General features: G+C 27.2%; 4 protein-coding genes across 17 annotated transcripts in view; 2 read left to right on the plus strand and 2 right to left on the minus strand.

Moving 5' to 3' along the window:
* LOC130670293 (piezo-type mechanosensitive ion channel component) overlaps positions 1-1527 on the minus strand; it is a 28086-nt gene extending 26559 nt beyond the window's left edge. For all 13 annotated transcript variants that reach the window (XM_057473635.1, XM_057473634.1, XM_057473627.1 and 10 more), the window contains exon 1: positions 1053-1527. The gene's annotated coding sequence lies outside the window, so the exon portion shown is untranslated. The remainder of the gene's footprint in view (positions 1-1052) is intronic.
* A 1047-nt stretch (positions 1528-2574) lies between these two features.
* On the minus strand, positions 2575-7231 carry LOC130669488 (peptidyl-prolyl cis-trans isomerase 6-like). 2 transcript variants are annotated; one of them, XR_008990198.1, is made up of 6 exons: positions 6897-7224; positions 6382-6586; positions 4696-4898; positions 4471-4613; positions 2925-3008; positions 2668-2808 (listed from the first exon to the last, which is right to left on the minus strand). XR_008990198.1 is itself a non-coding variant. In XM_057472425.1 (5 exons), the coding sequence occupies exons 1-5, from the start codon at positions 6948-6950 to the stop codon at positions 2667-2669; spliced, it is 747 nt and encodes a 248-aa protein (XP_057328408.1). In that variant the 5' UTR covers positions 6951-7231; the 3' UTR covers positions 2575-2666. The 2 variants fall into 2 exon arrangements, 1 of the variants encoding a protein (XP_057328408.1); XM_057472425.1 differs by lacking the exon at positions 2925-3008 and having other exon boundaries at positions 2575-2808; positions 6897-7231.
* A 2627-nt stretch (positions 7232-9858) lies between these two features.
* LOC130669486 (carboxypeptidase B-like) lies at positions 9859-14807 on the plus strand. The gene is made up of 6 exons (XM_057472424.1): positions 9859-10194; positions 10260-10454; positions 13318-13451; positions 13520-13695; positions 13762-13993; positions 14297-14807. The coding sequence occupies exons 1-6, from the start codon at positions 9909-9911 to the stop codon at positions 14657-14659; spliced, it is 1386 nt and encodes a 461-aa protein (XP_057328407.1). The 5' UTR covers positions 9859-9908; the 3' UTR covers positions 14660-14807.
* A 1047-nt stretch (positions 14808-15854) lies between these two features.
* LOC130669940 (PC4 and SFRS1-interacting protein) lies at positions 15855-21699 on the plus strand. The gene is made up of 9 exons (XM_057473102.1): positions 15855-16151; positions 16374-16444; positions 16535-16692; positions 17987-18156; positions 18474-18654; positions 19359-19457; positions 19522-19751; positions 19838-20090; positions 21120-21699. The coding sequence occupies exons 1-9, from the start codon at positions 16071-16073 to the stop codon at positions 21227-21229; spliced, it is 1353 nt and encodes a 450-aa protein (XP_057329085.1). The 5' UTR covers positions 15855-16070; the 3' UTR covers positions 21230-21699.
* The last annotated feature ends 224 nt before the right edge of the window (positions 21700-21923 follow it).

Below are 21923 nucleotides of genomic sequence, written 5' to 3' on the forward strand. Positions count from 1 at the left end.
TGCATATTTTTAATTTTCTATTTTTTTTTTTAAATTAAATTGTTGAAAAAAAATACGGAAATTGTCAGATGTCTGCTAACTGCAGGATCATGAAAAATTTACACCAAGTTTTTAAAATCTTAATGTTCGTATTTTTAATTTAAATAATTAAATTGTGAATGTAATTATTTAAATTATTAATAATGATATTGAATGCAGTGTAAATTCGATAGTTCATTAATTTTTTGAAAAACACATTCAGTCAAAATAAAAAATCTAAATTTAAATTTTTTAAAGTTTGATATTTAAAATAGTGAATAATTTGTTTACAATAAAAAATTGTCAGGTGTACTTTTTTTGGTGTAAAATAAATTTTTGTATTAATTAATTAAAAATAAATAAATAATTATCCTAAAAGTAATAGACATCTGAAATCTTTTGTGTTTATAAACAAGTAACTCATAAATAAATTTTTTAAATATTCAAATAAAAATTTTTGTCATTCGCATTAATTTTGAAATGTTTTTCTAATGACAGTAAAGTTAGCAGACATTTGAAATTTAAATAAATTTTTTTTAATAGATAAATGATAAAAAAAATATATTTCTAAAGAAGTGCACATGTAGAAAATTTACTAAACTATACGTGCAATTTTTCAAAATATTTTTTTTTTTGTTAAAAAAAATCCAAATATTGTTAAATGTCTTCTAACTTTATTGGCATGATTTTTTAGTATTTAAAAATCGATTTACTTAAATATAAAAAGTTTGAGTTTCCTGATGTCACTGTCACCATAATAAAAATTTAAATATCAATTTATTCAAATATTTTTCTGACATTTCAAAATAATATATACCAAAATTAATTTTAAATTTAAATACTCATCAAAAAAAATTTTGTGCAGCCAAGAAAAAATTTTTAATTTTAAAATCCATAAATTTAAAAACAAACAAATTTTGTCAACTCTTTTGTTGGATCGATTACTTATACACGAGTCAGCTGACATAATATAAATATATATACTATTAAATATCAGGTTTGCACATTGAACATCATAAACAATCAATATTTACCTTATTAAATATAATTATCACCTTCAAACATATTTTAACTTCCCGTCCTCTCAACCAAAACTAATTTTCAAAAAATGTTGACTTAAAAAATAAAATCACTTGATTATCATTAATTATTTTTAATTAGTCAGTTCACTATTTATCAACTTATTTTTTCACATTTTTTAAGATTTTAATATTGCGTATTATTATTTTAAGTCACAAGTAAAAGTCACTGATAATAAGACGTGTAAGTATTTAAACCCGGCATCATATTGGTTATGAATCCGCGTTTAAAAATCGTTTTAAATTATCGACTATACAGTAAACAAATTCAATAATTTGTATATATTTAATATTGTGTAATATTTATAAATTATGTAAGACCACTTTTCTAGATAAATAAATATCTATATACATATATATGTAACTTTAATAATTATGATAATTACGCGACCAGCCACTCACGGTCAACCGGTGACAACTGAAAACTAAAACATTTTAACATTTAATGAATACACGCGTAGGCTTTACGAATGACAGTGAAAAATAAAACAATAATAATAATAATGATAATAATTAATAGTTGACAAAGAAGAAATTAAAGTTTTTAATATTTAAAGTCAGCAACTTTACCGTCACGCAACAAGTCATATTTTTTAAAATTTAAATTTTCGTACGATTGATTTTGATAAAGTCAATATAAAAACCTGTGGCTCATACATTTTTTAAATAAAATTTTATATAAATTATATATATGACTTTTATATAATATTAGTTAATTAAATTAAAATATATATGTAATTGTGAATTAATCATTTTTCATAAATTTACGTAGATTTCTAACTTGTTATCAATTGATAACGACAAGGACGGCCCTGGCTGCCAAGTTGGCAGCAAGCTGGTGAGTTTCTGCAGCAACTTGACGTCAAGTTATTGGCATCTCCATAAATTGATGGCAATTTTCTCAAAAAGTTGGCGGCAGGTTGCGGCAGTTGATTGGCGCCAACTTTGCGAGAAAGTTGGCAACAAATTGTGGTCAAGAGTTACAAAAGCTGAAAGTTGTCGCCAAGTTGACTGCAAAAAATTGTCATTTCCATAAGTTGATGGTAACCTTCAGAGAAGGTTGATGACACAAAAGTTGGCATTGAACTTGACATCTGACAAAATTTATGGAGAATTGATAAAATTAGAGCAGATATTTCACGTACACGTGAGATTAAAAAAAAATGAAGGAGCAAGAATTGACTCTGATGAGAAATGAAACATTTGACATCCGATAAGTTGTAGTCCACATAAAAAATTTCACTTCAATCTTTCGCTCTTTCATCGTAAAATTACATATAAACTTGACGTCAAATAGCAGCTTCAATTTTACGTCATATTTATATGATGTTTTACATATCAGAGCTAAAAAGTTGAGCTCAAATTTTTTATATCTACTGTACGTGATCGGGATGTCAAAAGTTTAATTTAAATTTCCGAGCTGAAACTCTGGTTTCCTGGGAAAAATGAAAAAATATTAAACATTTATTTTTATTTAAATGATTGTCAATACGTTTTTATTTTTACAATGAGTTAAAGATGATTGTATAAATATTATCAATTAATTGTTTGTGACAAATGTAATTATAATTAATCTTGTTTATACATTTTCTCAGCTTCTTGTAATGAGATGCAAGACGAGTCTAATTGTTTCATTACCCAGTGGAAAAATCCAAGAATTGAAAAACTGAATGATAATGGAATGAAAGTCGCTTTGATCCATGCCCAAGCACTATAAAATTTCAAATTAATTTTAATAAATTTTCTTTACCTTATTGTTAAAATTAACTCCTCATTAAAAACCACAATCGAAGTTTTTAATGAGGGAAATAAAAATAAATTACTTACGGTGGTGCATTAAAAAATTTCTACTCTAAAAGGATTAAAGAGTACGGTGGTGTCTAGAGCTCATCAATTACTGTTACATTTTTACTTAAAAAAAAAAAAAAATTCTGTATAATAAATTTACCCCATAAATAATTACTAATATTTTTAATTGATTATATTTTATTTTAAAAATACTTTTTAATCTTTCATATTAAAATTTATAAAATCATTAATACTTATTATTTTTATTATTATAATTCTGAAAAATTAAATAAATATATTTGTATTAATTTAATTTTCAGGTGGCTTTCAAGTAGACCTAAGTGTTAATATTAACTCTATTAATTAACCCTGATTAAACAACTGAATTCGATCGCATTAAGCAGAATTGAATTTTTAATTCTATATAATTCAGATAAATTCTGTTAATTCGGTACCTAACTTAAAAAAGAATTCTGTTTTTTTAGCGGGAAAACCAAATTGGAACGAATTTAAATAATTCTATTCCGTTTAATTCGAAAACAAATCAAATTTTTGGTTCTGACTCCGAATTAAACTGAATAAAAACATTCAAAATTTTTATTCTGTTTAATTCGAAAACAATTATCAAATTTTTGGTTCTGACTCCGAATTAAACTGAATAAAAACAGATTCAAAATTTTTATTCTGTTCAATTCGAAAATAATCCTTAAATTTTTTTAAATTCTGTCTTACCGAATTTAACAGAATTAAAATTTTTAATTCAGTCGAATTCAGTTTTTTAAACAGGGAAATAAAAAAAAAAAAAATCAGCGTTACAATAATAACTGAGACGACATAAAATAGATAATAAAGAGCAATGATAATAAATTTTTAATGTGATTGGGAGTGAAAAATTTTCGTAAATTGATACCTCTATCTATAGATCAACTTAAAATAAATTGTAAATAATAATTTAATATAATTTATAAATTATGATTGATCAATTTAAATGACCTACAGTAATAGTAGTAGTTGTTGTTGCAGTAGTAGTGTACGTGTGTTATCTGTTGAACCAACCGGTTCTAATTCGTCGCCATTGAAATATTATTCGGATAGTCTAATTTACAAGTGACCTAGTGGCTTTAAATCGTAACCGATTTTACAATTTACGGATGCTAATAGATCTATAAACGTATTTTGAAGTACAATAGTAATGTTAATGTCACTTAGCTGTTACTTGCTCACGTAATAAAAATAATTTACATGGATGAAGACCATCATGTTGTCTAGGGATTTAAATATCTAGGTCAACCAACATATAATGATATAAGTAATCCACTAACAAGTACTACACGTAGTCCTTGACATTCATTGTTTTTTTTTTTATCTTTTTTTTACAACTTTCTCCAAGTCTTTTCAATTGATTTATATAAAATTATAGCAAAATCATTTTTTTTACAAGCATCAATTACAGCGTCAAATTTTTAACTATTTCTACACTGGCTACTACTTTACTTATAATTATACTTTATTTATTAATTGTAATTTTAGATAAAAATTATATTAGTGAGTTATAGTATTGTATTGTAATGTAATTTTTTTTTACTCGTAGGGATCATCGGAGATGAAAAATGGAGCAGTTACGGGAAGTTTTCCGCTCTTGAGAATAACGACTGGTGATACTGGCGCATCATTCACGTCTGTTTTGGTCTGCTCTATTTTAAAAAGTACATCTTGACCCTCAATAACCTGCGGGTTGGTTAATAAATTTTTTTAGTTATTAGATTAGTTGTTTAGTTTAGGAGTGAGTAAGTAAATGGAGTGAGTATACCTTTCCGAAAACAGTATGAACACCGTCAAGCCATGGCGTTGCGACGGTTGTAATGAAAAATTGACAGCCGTTTGTATTCTTTCCTGCGTTGGCCATGCTGACGAAACCTGGTCCGTTGTGATTGTAACCAGAATCTTCATCTTCGAAGTATTTTCCGTAGATACTTATTGATCCTGACCCGTCACCTTTATCAATATCTCCACCTTAAATCGTATGAGAAGATGTTAATAATTAAAGGCACGATTAAATATATAATCTATTGAGATAAATTTTTTATTTACTGATTGAAAGTGTCTTTAAATTTAAACGATTGAGGTTTTGGATGGATCAAAAATTTATACAAAATAATTTAGGGGAATTTGATTGGTTGTGGATTTTAGATTAAAAACTATTGGAGATAACAAGGAAATGAAATAGAAAAATTAATGATTGATATTGAGATATAAAATGAGGTGACTGGAAATCATTTTTGAAAATTGATATGTAACTCTCCGACAAGGATTTATTATTTTTTTTATGAGAGTTTTATGATTTGATGATTAATTTTTTTTTCTTAATTTAAATGTAAAAAAAAAAGTAATCTGATGAAGTCATTCACTCATGAATAAACGAGGGGCTTTTAGTTGACTTTCGTTTTTTCCGATAAGTGATATTAAATAACAGATATCGAAAAAACTACGATAAATCTGTAGAGAGTTTTAGCTTTAATTCTATTATTTACATTTTATTGGAATTTTCTGCTGTTTTAATAAAAAAATGTTATAAATTTTTCCAGTATTTTTTCTCGAAATTCGATCGTTTTGAATACTGCAAGTGTTGGTAAAAATTACATTCTATATCAGACAGTAAAACAGAAATAATAAATGATTTAATAAATTAAAATCATGGTCTAGACTTTGGTAGATCCATGAAGTTAATATTTTTAAAATTTTTAAATATTATTAAATATCTTATGTACAGTTGACATTATGGTGATAAAGATTTTATCGTACTTGACAAATATTATAGTCTTCAATAAAACTATTTTCCTAATTTTTGTCGCGTGTTAAATAATTTCCGCGATCACAAGTTCCTTGGAATTAATACTTGTTTGAAGTCTAAATTGTTTTATTTATTTAAAATTAATTGTTGTAATAGAATAAATAGAAATCATTTATTGATATTCATTGTTTGAGCATTACTCTGTTTACTGTTCGATGTTTTTCATTGTAAAAATAATCAACACTCAAAGCTCCAAATAATACATGAACCGAAACCACATGAAAATACCGAAAAGTTTCATGAGTTAACTTTAGCTTTTATTTTTTTCTGGTTTTAAACCTCGCGAAAAAATGCCGAGCTTTGAAAAAATTCAAAAACGGCCTACGGATCGTAAAATATAAACTCGATTATATTAAAATTTATAAAAATAGTACAGCAATTAAAAGTGGTCGAATTACTTATAAATTCAAATAATGGATCAATAATCATCGTAACTTCATTACAAAATCATCAGCATAAATTTTAAATGCCTGCATACTCAGTAAAAAAACTCGATATTCATTTAAAAAAAATAAACTCGTTATAAAAATAATATTCTCAATAATAAATAAAACCTCAATCTTTTTTCATGTAACGGCAAAGTTAATCCTTAAAAAGTCACCCCTTTTATAGCAATAAAATTGACACTAATTCAATTAAAATTACCTTGTATCATAAATTTCTTGATCACACGATGAAACTTTGATCCTGCATAAGTTCTTCCATTGATTCCTTCCGTCGCAATTGTCAAGAAATTTCTAACAGTCTTTGGAGCAGCATCTCCGAATAACCCAATTACTATTCTGCCAATTGGATAATCGTCAATCATAATGTCTAGGAAAACTTGGTCAGTGATTTTGTACGTCGACGCCTGTAACAAATTTCAATTTTTTTTTTATTAATCTTTTAATTTTTTTTTATTTGCACATACAAGGAAACCTTATAAACACATAGAATATATCAACAAATAATTCGTTTTGTTCCCCCTAATTTACACGACAACTTAAGGGACTTCAACTTCGCTAATCTAATCAATTAATTTCACAAAAATCAATAAGTTGTAACAAAAAAAGTCAACTATTCAAAATCAAAAGCGCGCACCCATTTAAATATAAAAACCCCAGACTAATTATGATAATCCATAAAAAAAATTTAATTAAATAAAAAGAAAAATACTTTACCTGAACATTAGAACAAGCAAAAATAGTTGAAACTATTATAAATAATAGCTTCATGTTGAATATTAATTTGTTGTGCGGGGAATATAAATAGTGATGCTCGTTCTTTGAGAAATACTTAGATTTAAATGTAATACTTAGTGACGGTGAAAGCAGGACCACTCCACGTCGACGTGTTAAATATCACCCACGTTATATATTAATCCGCCTGAATGAGAAACGTCGACGTATAAGAAGTATACTCGACAAAAATGTGGTCGTCAGGCACCAGCAGCGTATATATCAATCCGCGGCTGGAATCGTCGACAACCAAACTCGGCACAACAAGTATATGTTATATACATACTTTGCTATGTTAACTTAGTGAACGTGCGGGGGCTGCAATATTACGCTGTTGCCCTCGTATCGTCTCAATCGTCTTTAAATGATTTAACTATGTCGCACAATATACTATACTAGGAGAAATATTGCTCATAGCAGTTTCTACTAGATTATTTTATATCATCTTCATTGTCATATCTTATTTAAATAATAATATTAATATATGATACTGAAGTTAGCAGACGTCTGACAGTTTTTGAATTTTTTTAAAAACGATTAAATATTAAAAAAAAAATATTTTGAAAAATTGCACCTATAGTTTATTCAATTTTCTACATGTGTATATTTTTAGTTTTTTTTTTTTGTAATTTATTTATTGAAAAAAAAGTCCGAAAATTTGCAACTGTCTGCTAACTTCAGGATCGTTATTAATGTAAATATTATTGTGATACTGAAGTTAGCCGACGTCCAATAATTTTTGGATTTTTTTTTAAATCAGTAAATCATAAAAAAAAAAAATATTTAAAAAAATTGCACCTGTAGTTTATTGAATTTTCTACATGTGCATATTTTTATATTTATTGTTTTTTAAAATTAAGTCGTTGAAACAAAAATTGAAAAATTTTTAACTCTGCTAACTTCGGAATCATATATTATTGATATTGTTATTAATTTTTTTTTTATTATTAATATTATTAATTAATATTTATTATGAGATGACAAACTTGTTATCTCATTCATTCATGATTATTTTTTTATTTTTCATTTCTTAAATAAGTTCTTTGTGTGAGTTCTAAAAATAGTTTACATATCGTGAACTTATCGGAAAACGAGCTGTAGACCTAACAATTTAATAGCTGTGGAGGTTGAAAGTTAACTTTTGTGTATTCAAGTTCCGACATATTTACTCTGGTTTTAATATTAGATGGAAAATTTCAATTTATAAAGAGATTGTTTATATTACGAAGATGTTATTGCATAAATTGATCAGTTAGAATTTTTATGATCCTGGAGTAGCAGACAACAATTTTTTTTTTTTCATCTGATTAATTACAAAAAAAAAAAAAACTAAAAATATACACATGTATTTATCGTTTTGAAATAAATCAAAAAATTATTAGACGGCTTAATTCATGTTACTGAAGTTAGCAAACGTCAAATAATTTTTGGAATTTAAAAAAATGATAAATTATAAGAAAAAAATATTTTGAAAAATTGCACTTGTAGATTTTTTTACTTTCTACATGTGCATTTTTTAGTTTTTTTTTTTTGCAATTGATTTGGTGAAAAAAAAATCCAAAAATTGTCTGCTAACTTCTGGATCATCTAAATTCAGTATATTAATTTTTCTATTACCGTTCTTGGGAAGAAATAATTTAATTTACGGCAACCGAAATTATGCTTTTATTTAGACTTATGTGATCTAATTTTAAATTGCTATGATCTATACAAAAAAATCAAATTTTACTGAGAATTAAAAATTTTGATTTTAAAAGAAATTACGGGATTTTTAAAAAAAAATAAAAAATTTTAGATCCAAGGATCTAAATTATTTTAGATCTTAATTATTTTTTCTGAGTAAAAATATTGATAAATTAAATAAATAACAAAACATGAAATTTATAGCGATACTCAAAAAATTTTCTTTAAAAATTATGAGTGGCTATAAAAAAAAAGTTTTGCTGAAAACTAAAATTATACAGTGTATACTATACACGGAGAAAAATTCTTGATAAAATTTACCCTGCAATTTAGAGTAATCCTGGGCCAAAAACGAAACAAATAAGGAAATAATAAAAACTGATTCTTTTTGTTTTATTTTTTACTCTTTTTCATTTAAGAGCTACTCAAAATTACGATGCTGAAGTTAGCCGACGTCTATTAAATTTTGAATTTAAAAAAAATTCATAAATTAAAAAAAAAATTGCACCTATAGTTTTTTAAATTTTCTACATGTAAATATTTTTAGATTTTTTTTTTTTAAATTAAATCGTTGAATATAAAATTTGAAAATATTCAATTGTCTGCTAACTTCAGGATCATATCAAAATTGGGTTTTTCTACCCGATAATTGAACAGTATCATGAAGCGGAAGAGTAATTATTCATCGAGGCCCAATTTTACTCACAACTGACGAGTAAAATTTATTAGATAATTTTTTCCGTGTAATGAAGAAAAGTAAATAAAAATATTTTTCTTAATATTAAATATACTCAGTACATAATACAGATATAAAACCATTGTTTGTTTGTTGTATTACAGTTCACCATAAGCCTCAATTTAAAAATCCAAAGACATAACAAAAAGTTTGTACCGTTGGAAAAGAAGATGATGATGATGATAATGATACTAATTTTTTTCATACGATCATTATCCGTTAATCGTTTCGCTTGTTTTTTAATCCTTCCTACTTCTTTCTCCCTTTTTCATATAAACATTTGACAACATTTATCTTGTTTGTACTGTTTCTCATATTTTTTTCAGCGGCAGTCCAACGGTTCCATAACACCCGCAGTGTAGGTCTTACACGATAGAAAATAAATAACAACCATAAGTTTATAAGACACATCGAAGAAAGGTAATCGGTTGTTTGCGGCACATCCCGTTATTTAACTCGAGTGAATATTATAAAAGGCCGCTCAACTCGCTCACAAGGTCAGTTTGGGTCCGAGGTTCGCCTATTTTTCGTATGAAATGAACTTCAAAAGTTTGTGTTTTATTATTTATTTACTTACTGTCATTTATTCAGTACAGTCGCTGGTAATTCCTGAGAAAATAAAACCCGATGCTGTTAATTTTACGGGATTACGTGAATTTGATGGTGTTCCTATCGAAGCCAGTAGTGATGTCGTTGACGCTGTCATTGTCAAGGCTGTTGAAATACCCGAGGAAAAAGTAACTTATGAAGGGTCACAATTATGGCGAGTTCTCGCCGACAATGAACAGGCCGATTTTGTGTCTTTTCTTCAAGATACTGGAGGTATAATTTTATTTTATTTAACAAATAATTTAAAAATTTCTATAATTTATTATTTATGATAACAGAAGTTGTAAAGTGGACTGGAAATGATTCAACGGTTGATGTCCTTGTCCGCCCGGATATGATTCCACGTGTGTCGCGATTCTTACGCGAACGTCAGGTTAAATATGATGTCGTTATACCTGACATCCAACAAGCTATAGATCAAGAAAACCCGCTGCCGTCAGCTGAAGAAATCGAAGAACTTGAAGGAAGAAAAGGTACATCTTTATACTAAATATTAGTAACCGGTCACGACATCCGAGACAATGAAATCCTGGAAATTTTGTCTTTACAAAAATATTCCAAAGAAAAAATTTTGATAAACTGTCGATATTAGTCACGGATTTTTTTAGGAGATCCAAAAAATTTTAAGAAGTCTTGATAATTCCTGATGACTCCCGATGTTTCATCAATATTTGTTTTGATTTTTTTGTCCTGGATTTTTATGTCAAGGATTATGATGATGGTATTTTATGACGGAATCACTAATTATAATATAGCGATATTTTATTTTAGATTAACCCTTTAAATAATTATTTCTGTAATGGTTAATTTATTCCTTAGAGAATTTATTAATTTATACGCTAAAGTAGTCTGTAATTTTGAAAGGATTAATCAATGCCATGATAAATGCATAGACTTATAATAAATGCCTGGGTATTGGATTTGATAATTAAAAAATAAATTAGTTTATAAAATAATAAGTCAAGTGTGATTTTATTAAATGGGGTTATCAACCTCAGTTGGAGACGAAAGGATAACCCAGTTTCATGCTCGATCGACAATACTTATTAACATAACAGTTACCCAGTCTATATGTCGACTTTTCACACGTGTTTTGATTATCACTTACTTACATCTGCAATTTCTTTTCATTTTTATTCTATACTTGGCTTTGATTTTCAAATAAAAAGAAAACAAATCGTCAATCGGAATTAATTATAATAATAATGAGACCCATTATTATTATTATTATTATTATTATTATGATTGATAAAACTTTGCTTACTTCCTATACTCTCTGGGGGAAGTCTACGGTTTCCGTGGTGCCGTCAAATGACCGCGAATTCTTGTAGAACTTGACGAAATAAGACGTTTTTTCAAATAGCTGTAACTTTTTCAAAAATGCACTAATTCGGACGTTTTTTTGTTTTAATTTTTATCTTTAAACTTAGTTTTGGGAAAAAAATACAAAAAAAATGAAGATATTAAAATCTATGAAATTTTTCACTTTTTTAAAAAAATCACATTTTTCCCAAAATCTATTTTTCTCGAAAACTAAGCGAGATATCGAAAAATTTTATTCTTTAAAAAAATCTCATTTTGCGGCGCCACGGAAACCGTAGAATCCCCCTCTCTGGGTTTAAAAAAAAAAGGTGTAAAATTTTCTAGCTCGTTATTCTTGGTGGAAGGAAGTCAAATTACGGCGTAATTTTATTTTACGTCCTCATACTCCTCTTCGTTATCCTGTAGCTAGTGTACATGGTGATGGAAAAGGCCTTTGGCAATACAAGGGTGAGCTTTGTGCTTCTTGTGTCCCATTCAAATCAAACCCGCTACTATTTATTTCATCAAATTTTTTCCTACTATAATTCAAATATCACAAATATACTAATGACATCTTTCAGATAATTATTTTTATTATGAATATTAAAAAAAAAAAATTTGAATTAATCTCGCGGTTAATACTTCGAATGTATTTGAATAATCGCGATTCAAATAATTTATTTTGAATTGATTTTCATTTCAATTAACTTTCATTACATGTCAAACGGAATTATTAAGTATGAAAATAAATTACTGATGTTTATTATTTTTATTTATATTTATAATTACACATGTTTTATATATTTATATTACTCGGATGAATTTATATTTATTTTAATATTGATATTTGCAGTATTCATTATTTTTAATTTTATACAGAGGGCGAAACGGGGTACCCTCGTAAAAGGGAAAGAAAATTTATGGAAATTAAATAATTTTCAGTAAATTAAATTTTCTTCACGTAATTATTGGATGAGGAAAAGAAATTTTGAGTTTTTATCATAAAACAAAAATTATTATAATTTTTTGACTCATTTTCGAAAAAGTTTAACTACTTACTTTAAATTTTGAATTTTTTATTTGTTGTAAGTAGAAGTTAATTAAATTAAAAAATTCTAAATATTTTAAAGTTGATTATTAAAATACATCTGAAGTAATTTGACCCTGAGAGTTCTCTTACTGTAAATTGATAAGAAAAGAAATCAAATCCCGGGTCAAAATATCTAGTTTCAATCTAGCCTCATCGAACCCAAGTAAGTCTCAATCCAGCCTCAATGAGTAAAAAAAGTATTTTGAGATTCAAATAATGTTCAAAAAGCCTCAAATGAACCTACTACTCGACTGTGTAATTTTACAATTCGATTAGTATTAGGGTAGAGGTACCATTTTTAGTCACTTTAGAGCCAGTTTTGGACACTTGAAAAATTATAAAAAAAAATTTGTAAAAGACCCAATAACATAATCAATTTTTGAAATATGTTTAAAGATACTTCTATCCCACTACTAAAATGAAAATTTTATTTTACACTTTTTCATTAATTAAAATAAAGGATTAAATGTCCAAAAATGGAGCAGTGGCCACAAATGGTATCTCTACCCTATTTGAGGCTCTTTGATCACCATTTGAGGCTCATTGATGCTTTTTGAACATCATTTGAGGCTCAAAATGCTTTTTCTACTCAGTGAGGCTGGATTGAGGCTTACCTGGATTCGATGAGGCTAGATATTTTGACCCGGGATAACGGTATAAAAAAAAAAATTCAAAATAATACTCAATTATATTTACTAAAGCAATTTTTGAATCTTTAAAAAAAACAATTTTTTTTATAAAATTTTGAGGGTACCCTTTTTGCCCCTCTCCCCTTATAAAAATTTGAAATCTATATTTTTACTTACAAATCTTATTAAAATTATTATATATTTAAAATACAATATAATAAAAGTAAAAAGATGTCTTACTTGTACGTGTGATGGTTGAAAATAATTAATAAGCTTTTACCAAAAGTTATTTCGATAAAACAAAGTTTCGATCAGGTCATCGTATGGAGTGGTCAAGTTATCACCGCCTGGAAGACATTCACGGTTTTCTGGACTACCTTGCTGACACATTTCCTGATTTATGTTCTGTAATGACGATCGGAAATTCTGTCGAAGGCAGAGCTCTTAAGGTATCTAGTAGATATATATTATATATTATATCCATAAAACAACTTTGCTAATTTATTAAATAATTAAGGTCTTGCGCATAAGTAAAGGCGATCCAAACGTACCTGCGATTTGGATAGACGGTGGTATTCATGCTCGTGAATGGATTTCCCCTGCATCTGTGACATATATTATAAATTATTTGGTCGAAAACAGCGATGAGCTTCAAGCTGACTATTATATTTTGCCTGTTGTCAATCCCGACGGGTAAGTTAATTTATTAATTTATAAATTTAATTTAATTTGAAAAATTAAATATTTATTCCATTGTAGTTACGAGTATAGCTTCCGAGGGGACAGATTGTGGCGTAAAAATCGTAGCAGTCCCGAAAAAGGTGGCGTCTGTATTGGTGTAGATTTGAATAGAAATTTCGGGTACCGGTGGGGAGGTCTCGGTACCAGTAAACAACCATGTAGAGAAATTTTTGCTGGTACTGGGCCATTTTCGGAGCCTGAAACAGCAGCAATGAAAAATTTCTTCGAAGCTAGTGCTGCTAATTTCAAGGTAGTAATCATAATATTCTAGTCAAATTCCATTAACTCGGACAGTTAGTCTACGAAGGAGCGGAAATTTATTTAAATTCCGAGTTAACGGATGCCCTTTCTCCCTTAAAACGTAAACTATGACGCATGCGCTCTTACATCTCTATGAATGATACATAGAAAAATATACAGACATAGTATCGGGTGGGAGACAGCGTAGTTCGAAGTGGGGGTAAAGATTCAGGGGAAGTTCCGAGTTAATGGAGTTCGGCTGTACTTAATGTTCTTTTCAGAAAAATATTTAAAAAATAAATTTTTTTCGTAGGCATATTTATCATTCCATAGCTACGGTCAATATATTTTGTATCCTTGGGGTTATGACAGAAGAGTGCCACCAGATTACGCAGATTTAGAACGTGTGGGACAACAATCGGCCGCAGCAATGAAATCTGCTGGTGGATCTGGTAGCGTTTACACAGTAGGCAATAGTGCAACGACACTTTATGCAGCTGCTGGTGGTTCTGATGACTGGGCCAAGGCGATACTCAAGATCAAGTATGCATACACGATCGAATTGCGTGACAAGGGTAAAAGTGGCTTCATATTACCAGCTCGGTACATAATTCCCACTGCTAAAGAAGCACTTGCTGCTGTTTTAACGATTACTGAAGCTTGCAAATCTGTATAAATTTATATTTACACTAATATTTATGTCTATTTATATAATTATGGTTGGGGAGTTTGTGATAATTTATTATAAATATTTTTTAACCGTTATTTAAATTATAAGTCTAATTATAATTATTTATTAATAAATTTTTAATTAAAAAAGAAAACCTATTTCGCATTTTATTTTAAAATAAAAATGGTCTGGTATTTGAACACTATTTTTAATAAGCAATTAAGTTCTCGATCATAATTATGAGAGTGAATGTGACTGACAAGGAATTTTTAAAATTTTCTAATAAATAAATAAAATGTAAAGAGAATAAAAATAAAAAAATGCGTATTAATATAAATGAAAAATTAGTAAGCGCATTTTTTTAAATTTTATTATTTTAGTTCATTTATTTATTTTTTTTTAAATTTATAAAATGTCACACACACTCATATCATAATTACAAATAATTGTCAAATGTCATCTAATAGATTTTTCAACTGAAATGACTCTTTTGGGACTGAAAAAAAAACACAAATTTCTTGATGATACTGAAGTTAGCAGACGTCAAATAATTTTTGAATTTTTTTTAGATGATAAATTATAAAGAAAAAATATTTGAAAAAATTGCACCTGTAGTTTTTAAAATTTTCTACATCTGCATATTTTTAGTTTTTGTTTTTTTGCAATTTATTTGTTGAAAAAAAAATCTGAAAATTACTAATTGTCTGCTAACTTCAGGATCATAATTTCCTGTGACTCCTAAGACTAACATCTGTATTTTTTATTTAAATAAAAATAAATTTGTCTTGTCTTTTAAAAAGATGATACTGAAGTTAGCTGATGTTTAATAAATTTTTGATTTTTTTTAAAAACAATTTAAAAAAAAAAAAAAAAACATTTAAAAATATTGCACTTATAGTTTTTTCGATTTTCTATCTGTGTATTTTTTAAGTTTTTTTTTTTACTCAAATTGAATTTTTGAAAAAAAAATCCGAAAATTTTCAATTGTCGCTTAATTTCATCATTTTAAAAGAATCTTAAAGTTGTCTCTGCTGGTTAACAACAACAACAATTTAAATAAACCGCGTTTTGACTTTTCCCGCCAACAGGTTAAAAAATTTAAAAAAGCGCGGGAACCAACAATACTTTCATGCGATACAACCACAAGTATAGTAGTTGGCACGCAGGCTCCATTTGCCGGCAACGCCGCGTCGTCCCGCGTATGTTTTTTCATCATCCCCTTGCTCTTCTTACGTTTCCTCAACAAATATTGCGAGGTTTATTGTGCAAATGGTCGCTCGTTCAATAAACTCAAGTGTTTTTTATACACTAATTTACTTTAACATCAAATTTATATCGTAATATTCGTTCACCGATTGTGACCATCGCTAACACCACTTAGTAATTACATATTATTTCAATTATATCGTAATTAAAAATGGTTAAATTAATGAAAAAATTTGTTGTCGGTGACAAAGTATTCGCTAAAGTTCGAGGTTACCCGCCTTGGCCAGCTAAAGTGAGTTTATTATTTACAATAATTACTACTAATTATTATTATTATGTCTATTGTTTAATAATAATAATTAATTATCATTGTTTTTTATTGTCACCTTTACAAAAGTCAATTGTAAAGTAATTTTTTTTTAAATCTTTTAAGATTTCGTCAGATCAAGCGACGAAAAATAAAATGGATTTTTAATTTGAATGAGTGAATTTAAAAATGATATTTGAATTTCAGATACGAAAGTTACCGGATTCAAATAAAAAGAACGGGAAATACGAGGTGTATTTTTATGGAACTGGTGAAAAGTACGATCTCCATTTTGTGTTTACATTTAAAATTATAATAATGTGGTAATTCATTTGTTTAAATTATTTCTTTTGTTTTATAAATTCCAGGGGTGAATGTACTATTGATAGAATATATGAGTATCATGACAATAAAGATAAATATGGCAAGCCTAGCAAAGCTAAAAAATTTCTCGAAGGCATGCAGGAGCTTGAACAAGACCTTGATAAAGACGAAGATAAAACTCCATCTATTACTGAAACTAAAGGTAATTTGTAATTAATACTTAAGTAACTGACTCATTACCCGTCACTTTTCATTGGGGAGAGATTTAACCACTCGATAAAAATTTGTAGACCTAATGAAAAATTATTTTTTTTTTTTTTATTTGTTTTTTGTAGTTTTAAATATTTGAATATAAATATGAGTGTAAATGTCGCAGACATGAGACAAATTTAAAATTATTGAGAAATAGAGTAAATGATTGATAAAATAAAATTTTAAAAAATGCGTATTTAAAAAATTTAAAAATTAATAAGTGCATTTTTTAATTATTTACTCTATTTATGTATAATTTTAAATTTGTTTGATGTCTGCTACAATCACACTCATATTCAAAATAAACAAATTAATCAATTAAAATAATGAAATTTTTAGAAAATCCGCGTACTGATCTTTTATTTTTCTAAACATTTTTTTTTAATTTTTACTCTATTTACATTTTATTACTTTACTATAAAATTTGAAAAGTTACAAGTGTCGGGTACATTCACACTCACATATAAAATGATACTGAAATTAGCCGACGTCTTATTATTTTTGGATTTCTTAAAAAACGATAAATTATAAAAAAAAAAATAATAAAAAAAATTGCACTTATAATTTTTTAAATTTTCTACATGTGCAAATTTTTAGTTTTTTTTTCTTCAAATTTAAGTGTTCAAAAAAAAAGATCAAAAAAATTTGAATTATCTGCTAACTTCAGTATTATCATATAAATGATCCTGAAATTAAGGCGTAATAACTTGGATTTTTTTTAAATCAATGAATTATAAAAAAAAATATTGTGAAAAATTGCACTTAAGTTTTTTTAATTTTCTACATGTGCATATTTTTTTTTTTTTTTTTTATTGCAATAGATTTGTTGAAAAAAAAATCCGAAAATTATTAATTGTCTTAACTTTAGGATCATTAAGTTCAGCGATTTGTAGAATAATTATTATATTTAAATATATGAATTTACTTTTTCAAAGTATCAATTTCTACAAATTTTTAAAATATATTTAGTAAAATAGTAATCACAATAATTAAAAAATTCAACGTAACCTAAACTTGGTGTTGAATTATTAAAACGATTATTAAAACAGTCGTTTGATTTAAATTATTAATGAAATATAAAATACTTCGATAGTCATATTCTACTCTATTAAGGTTCAGAAATTATTCCTTTATCAATGATAATTTTTTAAAGTGAGCGGCTAATGACTGATTGGGCTCAGAATCTTTTACTTTAATTAAAAATTATTAAAATGAATTTTATATTCATATTTTATAATTTATAGAAACTGCTGCTGCTGATGAATCAGAACCAGAAAATAATCAAACGACAACTGAGCCCTCTGCAGGTGTCCAATTAGACAGTGATTTAGAAACGGGAGCTTTGGTAATTGATGAAAGTGATAAAAAGAAGTCTTTAAAACGTAAATCTATACTTAATATATCAAATACTTCCGTAAGTTTACTTATTATTATTTATAATTATCAATAAAAAATATATCATTGCAATAATTATTAAGATTTAATTAACAAAAAAGGGATTATTTATCTAAAGATAATATTTAAGTTTGTATATCATGATAAATAATCCCGATATTAATTACAAGGAATTGCCGACAAGTTCAACTTGAGACTAATGAGTTTGTGCGATTATTCCTTACATTTATTTTTTTTTATTTTAAATATCAGTTTTTGAATTCATTCTTAATTCCATGGGATTTAATTTTGTATGCCTGTGTTTATAAAATAATTACATGAATTAATTAATTACAGGATGCACCAGAAACAAAAAAAAAGCGTGGTCGAGGTAAAACATTAATGACACCAGTGACAGAAGCAGGAAATGATTCTCAAGGTGAAGAAACAACTGGAAAAGAAGTTGTAAGTCGCAGTGGTAGAAAAATAAAACCTAAACGTTTTGCTGATTTTTCTGCTGATGATGAATATGATTTAGGTATAAATTTATGAATAATTATTTTTTAATATTTTTTCATAAGATTTAATATTTACTGCAAACTGAGCAAAAAAAAAAAATATTTAATAATTTATCCTCTTTATTAAAAAATTATAAGTAATTATTTTAAAAGGGTCTGAGCTTTTTTCTCTATCACACTCAAGTCGACGAACGGTACTATCTTTGTTGCACTTGCGCAGTAAATAGAAACTGTCCACGTTTTTTCTCTTGAACAAATGAACATTTTTTAAGAATAAAAACGTAGACTGCTAGATCGCAGAGGCCTGGTTCTTAACTTTGCGTTTAAAGGTTTTGTTTGAGAGAAAAGTTTGGACAAACATTACTATAGACCCTCCTTAATTAATTAGATATTTTACTGAAAAAAATTAATTTATTTTTATAAAATGGTCGATATTTAGTTTTTCGTTTTGATGAAAGGTTTGAATTGATAAAAAAATTGAGATGAGAAAATATTTTATTGTCAGTAAATTCTTATGACCCTGAAGTTAGCAGACAATTGACAATTTTCAAAATTTTTTTTCAACAATTAAATTTAAAAGAAAAAAAAATGCACATGTAGAAAATTAAAAAAACTATAGGTGCAATTTTTTGAAAAATTTTTTTGCTCAGTGCATTAGTTGATTAATTTATTCTATTAATTATTTAAGTCTTAATTTAATAAAATATAAATTTATTTAATAAAGAAACTACTGGACGTGCGAGAGGGCGAGTTAACAAACACGAAGAGTCTAATGAAAATATATCGACACCGTCAAATGCTAAAAAAAGAATGAGTATAGAAAGTAAGTATATATTTAAATATGTAATTAAATGATTTTTAAAATAATAATTATTTAATTATTTTAGAAGACGACAAAAAGCTCATGAACAAGGAGAACACAAATCATAATTTAAAAGTCAAACATTATACTATGGAGAAACGGTTATTAGAATTAGATGCTCAAATAAAGTCATGTTTGTCTTTAGATCAGGCAGATACTGATAAGTGTTTACGAGCAATGGACGACATACTCGTTCTTTCAGTAGATTCGCTGGCGCTAAAAAAACATTCTCATATTGTTGAAACAGTTAAAAGGGTAAGTAGAGATATTTATTGAATGTTGGTTCTTATGATTAATTATTAGCTATGGAATTTAATTTTTTATTATTTTTTTATTTATAGTTAAGAAGATATGTTGGTAATTTATCGGAGTGGTCTTTGTCTGACGAAGCTATTAAAACGTTTAAACAAAAAGCTGAACAAATAAGACAAAAAGCTGAAGGAATATACAATAAATTTAAAGAATTGTTTACTATTCCGGATGGTCAATCGTTTTGGCAAACATTTTCAGAACAAGTTAATCAGTTTAAAGAAACTACGAAAAATATGTCAGATGAAAAAATATTTTCACTTATGGCTGATCCAACGAATTCTGGTAAATAATAGTATATTTTGTGACGAGGGATGAAACAGACGATTTCAGACCAGGGTGAAATTCGCTGACATCACCCGCAGTCTGAAATTGTCTTTCATCCTGAGTTACACACAATATTTTTCATGATTACCTGCATTGAAACCTGAAGTTTCAGTATCAGCAGCCAGTCAGTAACAAGTTAATTTAAGACCATCCCTGATAGCCAAACTAACAGCCGCAACTAGATGCCAAGTTGGCCGCAAAAGTTGCTATTTCCAAAGGTGATAGACACTTTCTGAGAAAGTTGGTGGCAAAAAGTTGCAATCTATAAGTTGACGGAATGTTGCCTTCAATTTTCTCAGAAACCTGCCTTCGAATTGCGGCTCTTCTCAGAAAGTTGGCGGTAACCTGTAGCCAAAAGTTGCAAAAGCTAGAGTTGGTCGCCAACTAATGAATACCAACTTTTTGACGAGCAACTCATGCTATCAGGGGTGTGATCAATTATTAGCGTAAGCGTAAATTGTGTTTGCAATTTATACTCAAGCAAAAATTATAAATACTATTTATTATTGACACTAATTTTTATAAAATCTAATCACAGTCAGAACTGTCATTTACGTAAATAAAATTAATGGCCTGAAATTATTGTTAAACAAATGACAAGTATTAGAGTTTAAATCGCAAATTCCTTCAATTAGCGGGCAGAAACTTTATTTTCTGCCTGCTGGTTAAAGGCATTCGCAATTGACACATTTGCTAATATTTATTTGCGGCATTAGACTGAAGTTCGCTTGTTTTGACTGATTGTAGAGATACTGAAACTTTAAGTTTCGATGCTGGTAAGATAAGAGACCCAGTATCCGATCAACGAACTCGTACCCGATCACTCATGTATTTGTATATCTATATTTAGTAGATTTTACTAAATATAGATATACAAATAAATGGAGTGATCGAGTACTAGTTCCCTGATCGGATGCTAGATCTTTTACTTTATCTTGAAAATGAAATTAATTATTTAGATATTAAATTTATAAAAAATTTTATTAGAAGCTGGAAATGTCAATGATGTGTCAGGTGATGAAACAATCACCCAAAATGATGCTGCAGCTGAAGGAGATTCATCAATTGAAGAGACATCATCTCCAAACTCCAAGTAACATTCACCAATTAAATAACGATAAATAAATAAATAAATAAATAATTAATAATAATAAATAAAAATAAAAATACACCATCTCTGCCGTTAGCAAATCGTTATTCGAATGAATGGTCTTGAAGTTTTCCAAGATAAATAATATTCATATATTATGAATATATTTATATTTACATGAACATTAAACAAAAGATATTCGAGCTACTTCTTTAAATCGTAATAATCAATCTAATTATTTTAAAATAAATATAATATTTATTTATCTTCGATAACTGAGTGACGTTTGTTCCAAGGACAATTTACGGCAACACCATTAGCTGAGCGATATAACGCACAATTAAATTGGTGAAATAATTAAATTTAAATAACTTGATAAATGATTTAAAAATCCCGCGATTTTTATTTAATAATTATAATTATAATAATTGTAATTATTCTATAAAAATTTTATTACCGCAAGTTCATTTTTTTTTTTAACAACAAGTCTTAGTTACAAATGACTTTTGTTTAAAATAACTATATATATTTAATATAATGTCTGAATTTAGCACGAAATTTTAGTTCTTCATATTTACTGAAGTTATTTCTTATATATTTAAATACTAGATAATAAAATATTCATATTTCGTTCATGCGACTCAATTAAAGCTTCATGTTGTTTTATATCCGTCATTACATATAATTATTTTGTTTGTTTA

The sequence above is a fragment of the Microplitis mediator genome, chromosome 6, assembly GCF_029852145.1.
Source record: "Microplitis mediator isolate UGA2020A chromosome 6, iyMicMedi2.1, whole genome shotgun sequence".
Lineage (NCBI taxonomy): Eukaryota > Metazoa > Arthropoda > Insecta > Hymenoptera > Braconidae > Microplitis > Microplitis mediator.

Bases quoted from the DNA above. Each gene is read 5' to 3' on its own strand.
- LOC130669488 (XM_057472425.1), bottom strand. From the start codon at position 6,950: ATGAAGCTATTATTTATAATAGTTTCAACTATTTTTGCTTGTTCTAAT. The intron at 4,899-6,381 runs GTAATTTTAATT...ATACGATTTAAG, and splicing joins CAAGAAATTTATGATACAAG to GTGGAGATATTGATAAAGGT. The intron at 4,614-4,695 runs GTATACTCACTC...ACCAACCCGCAG, and splicing joins TTCATACTGTTTTCGGAAAG to GTTATTGAGGGTCAAGATGT.
- LOC130669486 (XM_057472424.1), top strand. From the start codon at position 9,909: ATGAACTTCAAAAGTTTGTGTTTTATTATTTATTTACTTACTGTCATT. The intron at 10,195-10,259 runs GTATAATTTTAT...TTATGATAACAG, and splicing joins TTTTCTTCAAGATACTGGAG to AAGTTGTAAAGTGGACTGGA. The intron at 10,455-13,317 runs GTACATCTTTAT...AGTTTCGATCAG, and splicing joins AGAACTTGAAGGAAGAAAAG to GTCATCGTATGGAGTGGTCA.
- LOC130669940 (XM_057473102.1), top strand. From the start codon at position 16,071: ATGGTTAAATTAATGAAAAAATTTGTTGTCGGTGACAAAGTATTCGCT. The intron at 18,157-18,473 runs GTAAGTTTACTT...AATTAATTACAG, and splicing joins TTAATATATCAAATACTTCC to GATGCACCAGAAACAAAAAA. The intron at 19,458-19,521 runs GTAAGTATATAT...TAATTATTTTAG, and splicing joins AAAAAGAATGAGTATAGAAA to AAGACGACAAAAAGCTCATG.